General features: G+C 42.7%; 1 protein-coding gene across 1 annotated transcript in view; it reads left to right on the forward strand.

Moving 5' to 3' along the window:
- ell (elongation factor RNA polymerase II) overlaps positions 1–11,866 on the forward strand; it is a 35,782-nt gene extending 23,916 nt beyond the window's left edge. Inside the window, exons 5-12 of the mRNA XM_041935128.1 lie at positions 48–298; positions 428–552; positions 4,632–4,701; positions 6,629–7,247; positions 7,719–7,785; positions 8,713–8,884; positions 9,000–9,044; positions 9,138–11,866. Of these exons, the coding sequence (XP_041791062.1) occupies positions 48–298; positions 428–552; positions 4,632–4,701; positions 6,629–7,247; positions 7,719–7,785; positions 8,713–8,884; positions 9,000–9,044; positions 9,138–9,242 (1,454 nt within the window). The 3' untranslated portion in view covers positions 9,243–11,866. The remainder of the gene's footprint in view (positions 1–47; positions 299–427; positions 553–4,631; positions 4,702–6,628; positions 7,248–7,718; positions 7,786–8,712; positions 8,885–8,999; positions 9,045–9,137) is intronic.
- The last annotated feature ends 912 nt before the right edge of the window (positions 11,867–12,778 follow it).

A 12,778-nucleotide genomic window follows, 5' to 3' on the forward strand; every position in this document is an offset into this window, starting at 1 on the left:
TTCACTAATATCAAACTCTCCCCTGCTGTAACTCCCCCACACCTCAGGTAAGAGGGTTCAGATCTGGAAAGCAGCACCTGGCCTGACAGACATTGCCCCGTCACGGAGGACGTCTCGGCCTGTCATCATTTCTAGCGGTACGCTAAAGAAGAGCGCGGCTCAGCACAGGCCGCTCCGGGAACGCCTCGTCCACCTGTTGGCCCTCAAGCCTTACAAAAAGCCTGAGCTGATCCTGAGGTTGCAGAAAGATGGCCTTCTGCCATCAGAGAAGGACTCCCTGGATAGCCACCTGCAACAGGTTATACACACATTTACCACCTCAGTATTTTCACCTCGAGTCACTCAAAGTGAAGCAATCCCTTCTGATCGTCCTCAACTTGCAGTCAGACAAGTAGACTCACCCATACCCCTTTTTTTCATTTTCTAGGTGGCGAACCTGAGTGGAAAAGACAACACCTTCACATTGAAGGACTTTTTGTATAAGGAAATTCAGAAGGACTGGCCAGGCTACACAGAAGGAGACCAGCAGCTTCTCAAGAGGATCCTGTTTAGGTACGTCAGAGATGTGGATTGCTCTCCACTTGAAACCCACACATCACCCTATTCTGATGGTGATTCTCATCAGCCGTGAATTTAGAGCAGCTGAAAGAGTTCTTTTAAAATGTGGAGAACATGTCAAGTGACATGTTTTGCAGTGTATGGAAATGTGCAAATATTTTTAGATTGGTGAAATTTGTATATATTGTTGACATGCTTTAACATTCTGCTGTCCACTAGATGGTCAGTTCTTTATTTTACTAAACCCTAATGACGTGAGTCAGCATTAGGGGAGTTCATTTACAGTGTTTGTTTAATAGGTCTCATGTGGTGTAGCATACTGGCAGTCTGGGGTTCTTTAGGTTTCGAGCAACACTAGCTGATACTGTCGCAGTGGGTTGCATTTCTATAGTAACAGATTTTAACATCTATAAATTTTGATGCAACTAATGTACTTACATTACTTTTCCTTTTCTCAAATTAAAATTCAGAATGTTGTGGAGTGAGTTTTGTCACTTGTGTTGACTCTCTCTGGCAAGAGTCAGGCCACTGGATGATGGCTCTGGTATGTAAGAACTGTAGAGCTGCCAAGCATTGTAGAGAAACATTCTTCTAGAAAGGAATGCACTCGTGCAAAATCTTTCCCTAGATATAACTGATTATGGATAAGGCTGGATTAACTTCTATGCACTTAAAATGGCATTATGGTTAACAAAACTTACACAAAACCCACGTTTTGTATTTGTTAGAATGGCCAGGTGTGCCTTGTGCCTTCCCAGGAATATTTCTGTGCGCTCCACTGAATTTCATATAAGTGTTGTATTTGTTGACAGCATGAGCTGCTGGCCTTCTTCCCAGTGGAAAAATCTGGTTTCTCAGGATCTGGGACACTAAGGAAAAGCAAGCTCCCAGCTAGCTCTATATATAGACCAGGCAGCAATGCTCGGTCTTGTGTTTACGTAGTGGACTCAAGAATAGCTCCTATTCATGATAAGCTTAGTTTTACCTGTGCTGCAACTCTAACAGCACCCAGACTGCTTATCACGGAGTGACCGGCAATGCAATAGTCCTGCAGCATACACTGCCTTACATACCTGAAATGTCCAGCTTTTGCTGAGACTGCCACTTGCATCATTTTATGGTATATTTTTGTTTTCCTGACCTTTTTCAAAGGTGTTTCTGGGCGCCCCTGCACCTCACCTGGGAGAGCTGCAGCATTTATTAAGGCTGAGTCCTTACCACAACGGGCCCTGTTACTGCATGTCATCCCCCCTCTCTCCCCTGCCTTTCCTGTCTCTGTCCAGCTGTCACTTTTAGATGTAGCAGAAATGCCAAAAATGTTTTAAAAAGAAAAGTTTCTTGTGTTTTGTTCACCTCATCTACATATATGGAGAACAAAAACACCTCACAATATAACTAATCTAATAACATAACTGGCAGTTCCAAGTTAAAAGAAGTCCGTTATTTGATATGTGAAGGCATTTATCTGCACACTATTTGTGTCTCTCTCTTTTTACTGTACTTTGAGCTCTGCTTGAGAGTTTATCAGCTTACTAACAACCACAGCCTCCCACCTGACACCATTGCCCCCCCCCCCCCCCCCCCCCCCCCCCCCCCCCCCCCAGCTTCTCCAGAGTTTTGAGCTGGTGCAGTCAGTCACGCAGGAGCAGCACAGCAACTTGATTGGAACGGACATGACGCAACAGTGTTCCAGCACATGCTGATCCGTGTGTGAGGTGGCACCGGTCCAAGGTTCAGCCATATCGGCCAGCCTGCTGTCCAGCTCCTGCCTGTGTATCTGACTGTCTCCACCACAGAGACACACACACATACACCCTGATTGAACTCGGGTGGGGCATTGACAGGACTTGATGTACTCAACTTCCCCATTCTGATAATGTCATCAGCTGTGGCAGCAGCACTTCTGCAATGTGCAAAGTTTTTTTTTTTTTTTTTACATGTCGGATTATGCTGGGGACGCCCTGGTAAACCCACCTGGTACCATGTATCAAGGCCGAGTCCTTACTGCAGTAGCCCGGGCTCCATTCCAGCCAAGGGGCCCCCTGCTGCATGTCAGCCCTCGCTGCCCTTCCTGTCCCTCTCCAGCTGTTACTATCACAAATAAAGCAGAAATGCCAAAAAAAAAAAAGATTGTAATGTTGGTAAGCACTGTTTATCTTGGTTGGATAGTTGTATATTGGCACAGCTCTTTTGTTTTGACACTTCTGCTGTGTGACAGATTAATCTGGTACATAATGAGGTCAGAGTTTAGTGCTTCATAATCAGTCTGAGGCTCTGTTCACACCTGGCAAGCAGATGGTTCTTGGCTGATCTTGACTGGACAACTCTAAATTAGTGTGATTTTTGTCAACTTTTTTATAAAGTCTTTTGTCCGGTGTCCGGTGTCCAATGTCCTTGCTAGTTTTTAGCAAATTTAGTCAACCTCATCCTTTTTTGTCTGTTTGTATTTAAGTTTTAATTGACTGAAAATCTGGGCATTTTAGTCTCAGTTTAGTCAAAGAAAAACTCAACTATTTATTATAGTTTTAGTCAACAAAAACTTTTAAATCTTTAGAAATTAACGGATTATATTGAACATTTTAGTCCAAAGCACAACACAGTTGTCATTATCACAATTATCTGCAACACAGCCTACATAATGTAACACCACCGCCTCACTAGTTGGCTTCATATAGCTTAAAAAATTAAAATTGTTAAATTGTTTTGTGAACCCCACCTCCCACCCAGTTTCTTTGTGGCGAGCCTTGATGTGTCTCTTTGGGTTTGTGGTATTCTTACCAGCTATATGGCCACATTGCTGTCCTTCTGATAATGATGAATTAATGATTCTGACTTTAACTTTTGTCACTTTGTGAGTTACTTGAAGTCCTGACTGTGCTCATTGTGTGTTGCTGGTGTAGTCCTGATATGACTCACGCAGCTCAGGAAACAACTCGTCTGTAATGTCTCCTTTTTGTTTGTTGTCAACAAAAATAGAGATTTTGGTAAAGTTTTTATTTTTTAGAAGACATTTTAGTCTCATCATTTCTTGTCAACAGTAGTGCTTGTTGATATAGTCACAGTTGGTGTTTAATGACATCAGTGCCATCTGGCCATCGTCTTGTCTTAGTCATGGAATAAGAGTTGTTGACGAACATATTTAGTCATAGTTTTTGATATTGGCATTAACACGACTGTAAAGACAGGTGGGGTTGCTGCACAGTTACTGAAGCCTGTTGTGGAGGTGGTCAGATTGGTGTGAAAACAAATGCAATGCATCTGCGGCACCATTGAGTGACCATATAGTTGACTTTGTAGTGTGCATATTGGCTGATAAACCCAAACAACATCCATACCCAAAATGAGCTGCAGTACCATATTCTTTCTCTCTCGCTTTCTCTCGTTCACTGTAGAGTGTCATGCCACTTTCTCACTTGTCTTGAACTAGCTGCCAAAATTGTTCATGCTGCAGTGTGAGATCATACGTATTCTTCTGCAGAGAAGAGAAAAGCGGCAGAATTATTTATTTGAAAAACACCGAAGACTGTTGAACTGGTAGAAAACTTGTGAACAGATTTAATGAAATTTTGCCTCGTCCATTTTTCAAAATGAAGAGTGTGGTTATGATAAAATGCTGCTCTGTCAAGTAGGTCCTCCTTTGCTCTGTTGTCATAGCTACCCCACTCAGCTTCACAAAGCAACTGTTGTAACTTATTTTTAATGCCCGCGTCCATCTCTAGAATGGGCTTGTCACTGAAAAGGGGCAGCCACACAGTTTGTGTTTTTTCCTGAGTGACATGTCTTGGAATAGTAGAATATTTTAAAGCTTTTTAACAAATTCCGTGATGCTTTAGCCCTTGGTGTGTCTGGTCAAACAAGTCAGCAACACTTGCACTGGAAGAACAATGGGACCCAGTTGAAGTCTCTTAATGTTGCCGCATTAGCACAGATGGAAATACTGTGTCACCTCAACAGGGAATTAGAGAGACAAAGTAGTGTTCCTGCATCACTGGTATGCAGTTTACAGTTTACATCGTGAAGAAATGATAACAAGCTTTCTTCTGACTGTTACATGCATGTGCCCACTCTCTTAGGAAACAGAACAGCTCTGCCCCTCCACTGGAGAGCCCGCCAAAAGAGTCGGCCAGCAACTCGCCATCTCAGGTGAGCTTCATGTTCCCTCCTCTACCTGCCTCTCACTGCCACTTCTCTGTCCCCCGAGCTGCCACTCTGCTTTCACTTTCCCAGCTGTGCAGTAACGCCTCGTCCCCCGTGGCTACTGATGGATGATGTTCTCCTCATATTTCAGATTTGTGAAAGGTTAAAGACATAAACCACAGTACTCAGTAGCACACTGTAGTAGTATGTGAGTTTTCAGCTAATTTTCTGAAAATGAAATAACCCTGTAGGGATGTTTTTTTTTTTTTTTTGGGGGGGGGGTTGTTTAATCATTTTTATTCATTTCTAGGCAGAATTTTAAGACTCTCAAACTGCTTGATGTTAATTCAGTAGTTCAGTAGAGTGTAAATACACTCTGCATGGCTAATCTTTAACCAGCGCTTGTTTACCTTCAGCTAATCCAGCTGATTCAGTAGAAATGGTAGGGGAATTGAACCAGAGTTACCAGATTTTTTCCATTTCCACCAGTTTACAAAAGACTGCAGCCTGCTAACTAGGCTGTCCCTGCAGTTTGGTGGTTTTTGCTATTTCCCAAGGAGGATTTCTTTCCTTAATGATCTGGTTCCCTCTGAACTGATGTGTTTCCTCTCTGTCTCCTCAGTGAATTGAAAAGTACATTTAGCTGGTTCCAGTTGACCAGTATTACTTACTAATGGTTGTTATTCAAGAACCTTTACACAACTAGACATTATTTGTATGCAAATTAAAGCTTTGTTACTACACCAAATAGCCCCCATGGTACACTTCATTTTGTTAAAACTCTTCATTGCATAATTCATTTTTTCATATTCCTTGTCCTGCTGCTCTCTTTTTAGGTCAGCCCAGACTCCCGTGTTCACCCATTGTTTACACTTCCATTAGGTAGAGGGAGGAGGAGCTGCTGTGCTATATTAATAGCTCCTTCCTCTCAGATTCTTCTCACCTCAGACACTTAATGTTTGCCCCTTCCTTTCCACTCCCTCCCTCAGCAAACACAGCACACAAACACACAAGCAAACAGTACCCCAGGCTCTTTTCATTGGTATAAAATTCATTGGTATAAAAAGAGAAGCGCCACAGCAGGTAAAGCTGTGTGCAAACCTCACATAGGTGAGGGATGGATCAGGGAGAGCTGCAAGGCAAACAGTCCGAGACCATGTCCACACAAACACAGATCAATCTGGAAATAACTTCCGTCCGAGCTAGCGTTTAATTTCCAGTCATTTTCCAAAAGTTTTCCATCACGAAGAATAAAGAAAGAAAAGGTTAAATTCTTCATCTTCATCTTCTTCTTTTGGTAGGGAGAAAAATAAAATTGGCATTGCAGACATCCTCTGATCCGTCTCATGCTCTCATGATCAGAGATTTGGCTCCCTTACAATACTGCTACACAGCACCCCCTGTTTTCATATAGCAGTTTTCTGGGTGTAAAAACAAACAAACCAATTAGTGTGGATGAAGGGCCAAAACAAAGAAGAGAATAGTTTCAGGATTGCTTAGTGTGGGTCTTGTAGGCCCAAACTCCTTGCTGGTTTTCAGCGTTGTTTCAGAGCCCTGTTGGGACTCAAGCACACAGTGACTGTGTCGGCCACTCCCAAAGTCATTAGTGTGGGCTGGGTCTGTAACGCAATCCCTGGTATTGTGAAAAGACAGCCCAGTCATCCAAGTCTCAGTGCTACTGAGAATATAGATCCTCTAATTCTCTAGTACTAGTACTTTCTTAGTACTCCTCCTTCATTCTTTAGGTTGCTTTCTCCATCCATCTGCTGGTACTAGACCTTCTCCTGCACACTCACTTGTCCTCCACAGCTCAGACCATTTTTGTTTGCTCTGACCTGAACTGCAGTTTTCCTCTAGCTCACTCTAAGGTCATTTGAATTCATATTGAACCCTACCTCAGGTTCTGCTACTAAAACTGCTATTTTTCTGCCAGAAACGGCCTGCTTCTGACTTCATCGACCCCCTTGTCAACAAAAAGCCTAGGATATCACACCTTGCCAGCAAGGCTGCAACAGCCCCAGTCAATGGCAAGCTCAGCTCCTCCAACGGGAGAGGAGAGGCAGGTGGAGTGCAGGCAGGGGTGGCGGTTTCTATGTCAGACAGCGGCATGACATCCAGCTCCCAGCAACTCCCCGTGCTGGACATCCCTCGTCCTTTCGAAGCACTGTCGGACGTCAGCAACGACTCCAGCCACAACGGGAGAGACTGTGACTCTCAGGAAACGGCGGTGTCCGAGAGGCTCAGCCAACCTCCTTCGCTATTCACGGGCTCGGCGATGCTCACCGCGCCCAGCATCGGCACATCATCTCCTGGACACACGGTCCTGGAAGGCCCTCGGGACAAGAGTCCTTCGTCCAGCAACACCAAGTCCAGAAAGAAATCAAAAAAGCATAAAGACAAGGAGAAGAGCAAAGACAGGGAGAGGGTGAGAGAAAGGGCACAGGAGAAGGAAGTGAAGAAGAGTCGTGAGGAGCGTGTGCCTGAGCCTAACAGAGCCTGTGAGTTGAGCCCAGGAAACCTCAAAAGCAACAGTATTCCACACAAAAGCACAGGTGAGAGCAGCACACACACACACACACACACACACACACACACACACACAGATATCTTTTTTCTTCTTCTGCACAAAACGCCTTATTCAGTAATTTCAGTTTCACAGCTCTTGCATCAGATAAGAGTTTTCTGAATAAAAGTAGTACTTCATATGTGGATGGACACCAGTTAGTCATCACAGTGAGTAGGTGCTGCATCATGTGACCAGTATGTGACTCACTGATTGAATGGAGACCCCTGCTGTTCAGCTTTATGCCTTCAATAACCTCAAATACACCCCTGTGAATCCATCTGGTGGATAGCATCTCTAGAGGATTACACATTGAAGAGATGAATGATGTAAACAGTAGCTAATTAGAAATAATTATCTTTTTATGGTATTGCCTTTCTAGTTGCACCACAGCAGATTTTACTCAGCAAAGATTGCGTATTCAGGTTAATGCCATTTTTTAACTGTGAACTTGTTTCAGATCTGAATGGAATGTGCAACAGTACCAGTATTCCTTCGTCGTCACCTGAGGTGGCAGAGTATTTATTGTGAGTATTTAACCATTTTAGGTATCAATGTGTTAAACACCTGTGCTGCTTGCATAAGAGTTTCAATTCTCCTTAAATTCATTGGACTAAATCTGAGGTTTTCGGACTGAGGCCTCCTCAGGCGGCAACAGGAGAATTGAAGGGAGAGCACAGCGAGAGATACGAGGCAGAGACACTGTGTGCAGTCAAAGGGACAGGTGCTTGCTAGTGCTTTGAAAACAACACTTTAGCTAGCTATTGTAATTTGGCCCACTTACCACTGCGATCAGTGGTTGCAGCAGCAGGGGCTGTGACACAACTCATTGAGGAATTTAAGGTATTTTGAAATGCAGAACAATTTTAATCAAATTGCATTAATCAGGCACTTAGTTGTAACTCAGCCAAATCTGGACACACAGATATCTGCTGTCCGTTGAATATAAACGCTCATAAGTCTGCCAGAATTCATGCAATAAATGCACCTTGTAACTCCAGAACTTGCCTGAGAATCATCATGTTTTTAAGTTTTTCAGTATCAAGATAATCCAGTGATAGTTTTCTGTACATGCATGTGTATATCGGAAACAGGAAGTCCCGATAAATAAATCGGCATGCTTTCAATATACCTGAGAAATACTTTTAATACTTTCAATCGTTCAAATTTTCCAAAGTGTAAACAAGTAGGGGTTAGAAAATACAGGGTTGACGTTGTAGCCACCAGGAGCCCACAAGGGTTGGGTGGTGGGAGTTGTTGTGGAGACATAGTCAGTTGTCTTGATTTTGTCTGAAGGGGCCGCCAGTGTTAGACTTAAACCCATGGACTTAATTTATTCAATTGGTTTGTGTTGTTAGCTCTCATTAAGTCTCCCGGTCATTGTCCCGTTCACTTGAGCTTAATACATGACTTGTATGTATACTTTCTCTCAAAATCTCTCCTGTCCCTCCCAGGAAGTACACAGTGATCGGCTCTCCGGAGCAGCGTCAGAGGTATAAAAACGATTTCAACGCCGAGTACAGTGAGTACCGGGGTCTGCATGCTCGAATAGAGATCATCACCCGGCAGTTCACTGTGCTCGACAATGAGCTCAAACAGCTCCAACAAGGCACAGACAAGTACAAGGTAGAGCCTCTAAAGGACACACACAAATCTGCTTTTTGTGTTAAATAGTGGCTCATTATGCAGTATATCTGTTTTATTCATACCCCTTGACCTTTTTGGTGCCTTCTCTTCACAGACAATCCACAATCAAATACTTCAAGAGTATCATAAAATAAAAAAGGTAAGTTTAAGTCCCACTACAGCAGATTTTGATGGCATGAAGTATCTCAGTGTATTATCAGGCTGTGACTGTGCTTTTTCATATCCCTTGCAGACTAATCCAAACTATAGTCAAGAGAAGAACCGCTGTGAATATCTACACAACAAACTGGCACATATAAAGAGACTTATTGCCGAGTACGATCAACAGCAACTTTAAAAGTAGTATTAGACATTGTTCCCCTGTTATCTCTGGAAACCAAGCAGATAAAGGAAAACTCTGGAGTCCCCTTGTGCTAAAATATTTTCTCATGAAAGATGCCATGAAGGGAGTATTCCCCTCATCAGGGCCAAAGGCTCTGGTGAGGACTAAGCAGGACACACTCTTTTTTTTTTTCCCTCTTCCTTCCTTTTTTCTTTTTTTTCCCCCTTCTTCTCTTTTGGAAGGTGGGGTTGTGCCTCATGTGGCCAGGTCTGTCTGCTTAGTTACGCATCCAGAAAAAAAGGTTCTGTGTGGCTTTGTTTTCCTCAGCAGCCCACCCTGCTTATTGTGCACAGAGGTCAGAAAGAGTCAAACACAGAAGCTTTCTCGGGAGACATCCGAATAATCTTTCCTGCTTTTGAAAACAAAGAGACGGGGGGGTGCCGAGGTGAAAATCGCAGATTGTAAAGACAAATGCAACTAATTTGTTTTCGAGTAAAGTGAATTTCCCCATATACTGAATCGAATGGTTGTGACGTTGAATTTATCTCAGTTTTTCTTTTTATTTATTTTGGACACTTAACTGGGGGGCGCTGCGTCTGTTTTACACTCCTCAATATCAGTACTTAAAAGCTGTCCCTCTTCTTTTCTGCCCTCGCATCTTGAATGTCAGCCAGTATTTTATTCAGAAGCTGCCTTGCCCATCTAATTGTCAATCTGTTGGCTTTCTTTTTTTTCTCTCTTTTGAAGAGATGCTGATATTACTGTTGATTAAATCAAAACAATGCCTCTAAATGCACAGAGTCACACGCAGGTTTGTGCGCTTGGCTTTGCTTTTCTAAAATTATGTGCAGATGTCTTAACGGAGGGGACATGTGCGGAAGTTTCCAGTCACTCTTGAGCTGTAGATTTTCTTTGAACATGGTCTCCACACCCAGTCGTGACGAGCTGCAGCGCTCGTCCATCAGCTACAGCAGTGGTCCTTAGTTATGGTTCATCATGTTGTATCAATGAAAACTAGATTAAGCTCTTAATTGGTTGTCTTTCCAGGTTAGGTCATGCCGGCTTTTGTAGCAATAGAATGATTCAAAGTTACACTATCTGAAGAGTTAATTCAGTTGTAGTCTTCATCGTGCTTCAGAAGATCCTCTAATTGTAAGATGATGCAGACAGGGGATGCAGATCTGCAGGCTTTGTCTTTTTTCATCTTCAGAATGTTCCGAACTAGGTCGAGCCACAGATTTGATTTCTCCCAAGTTACCATCTTTGGCACCTTTTTAGTCATGTTAAAATAGTGTTTACAGTGTCTTTAAGAAGATCAAATTCTTTGTTTTGTCTGTCATCGACCCACACGATAGTCCATCGAGACGACTGTTAAGATGAAGCCATCCTTGATCATCTTCCAGGTGGAGGCCTCTCAGAGAAGGAGGGCTCACCTGCAACCAGTTCTTGCCTTTTTAAAAATGTGATGTCAGATATTCACGGAGGTTGACCTGAAACCTATGTCCTGGATCAGCTCTCCTCTCTGAGAAGCGTCAAGACGGATCCGCTCGACGGATCCGTGGACAAATTGGAAATGCTGTATCAGAACTTAACCAGATGAGCGAGCGGGTCGAGTTTAGTCGGCGACTGCATTTCTTATATCGATCTTTTTATGTGAATATGAAAAATCAGCACTTTTTCTCCTGACCTTGCTGTTACCTGGGAGTTTTGTCCAAATGACTTTTCTCTTTGTCCATCAGAGTGCATGCTTTTATGAATGTGTTACAATGAACAGTCTTTGTAAATTTACTTGGGAAAACAAAAACCGCCCAAGGATATCAAAATCCAAGCAAAGGCCTAGTCCAACTGAATTAGTATGTAATCAATTCGACATGGCTCTGACCAGCATGTGTACCAAAGTGCTTACCGAGTGGGATGAAACAAAACGCTCTACCAAATGTTGGCAAAGGAACATGTCGCAGTATTCTCTGCTTCCTGTTATAATCATGTCTTTTGTCATAATTTATCACCCAGTGGAAACTCTCAGTGTATTCTTGTCAGAAGTCAGAGGACGCTCCTTTGCTCCAGATGGGATGTTGCATGACTGGGCTCAAGTGTTTCAATGTGGTGCCAGGTTTCAGATTATATCACTCTCCTCATGCAAAAGAAACACTACATCAGGGCCAGCGCTCCGAGGCTCATCACAGCGGTGCTGCTGGGTCAAGACTGAGGCTGGATCTGGGACTTGATGCCTGAGCGAGGGGACATAAAGTTTGGAAAGGTGAAACAACACTCAGCATTGCCCAGTACTGCAACCTTTGACAAGAGACGCTTTTCACTGTTCTTACTGTATCTTGTTTTCCAGAAGCATTCTGACATGATTACTGTATTACACCTCTATTACGGTCAAAATCCATTGTGAATGAGTTCATCAGTAAACACGTTTTTGCACAGACGGAGAGCAAAGCGTGTGAAAGTAATGATATGCCAGCACAGGAGTACCGTTGTATGAGTTGATTGTGCCAAAACGACCTGTTGTATAGGTTTTTTTTTTTTCTTTGAGTATATACATGCTGCTGTATAAGCAAAGAGGGCTTTGGAGAAGAATCATGAAATGTTGGCGCTAAAACCCAAAGCACGCTTTTTGAAAACCATAAGGGACTGGGACTGAAATTGATCTTTGTTTCAATAAAATTCTTTAAAATCCTTATTTGTGAAATTCTGAACCAGTTGTCGCTGTCCATTATTGTAATAAAGTTGAATTTTAACATTAGTTCCTGCATAAAAGATGGTGAGATTTTGGGATTAATGCTCTACTCTCTATTAACAAATTAGTTTTAAAATCTGACATTGTTATGGAGAATAACTGTTGTGTTGAACATGGATAGTTATGTCATGAATGCAACATATACAGTTGGTGTTTGTTTCTGATGGTCTTTATAGGGTCATATCTCGACATTTTGGCTTTGACAAAGGTCAAAATATGTAACTTTTCCTTTGGAAAGCTTATAGAACATCTATTTTAAGCCCCCCAAAACACACAGAGACATCAAATCCAGATTTGCCATCTCATAAAACTCTTATAAATGAGAAACTGATGTATTTGATCGGCCTTTCTTTTGTTTCATCTGTCTCATGGACTTGTCAGAATTCTAACATTTGTTTACAATTACTGAGGCTTGTGGTGAAGGTGATGTCCTGTAGATGGCAGCACTTTCACACTGTTAGTTTCCAAATTCTCCACACAGTGCTGGCACACCTTGTTTTGTTTTTAAAAAAGCAACAAATTCAAAAGAAACATTTGGATCCCTCTGGTCTCCCCAGTTTGCAGTGTTTCTCCTGTTATGTACAGTCACCGACACCCTCAAGAATGATGGAAAAGGCTGGTTAATGCACTCCTTTTATATTCAGGGTGTTTGTTCAGTCTCTAGTATTCTATATGTGTTCCCTGTGTCTAATGGATATCCTCTTATAACCCATGAATGTGTGTTGTTTACTGCCAAGTCTGTGCCTCACACTGAAATGTGGATCCAAAAGGGGCCCTGGCATGGCAGCGTGGGCAGGAGAAGATG

The sequence above is a fragment of the Chelmon rostratus genome, chromosome 4 (genome assembly GCF_017976325.1).
Source record: "Chelmon rostratus isolate fCheRos1 chromosome 4, fCheRos1.pri, whole genome shotgun sequence".
Lineage (NCBI taxonomy): Eukaryota > Metazoa > Chordata > Actinopteri > Chaetodontiformes > Chaetodontidae > Chelmon > Chelmon rostratus.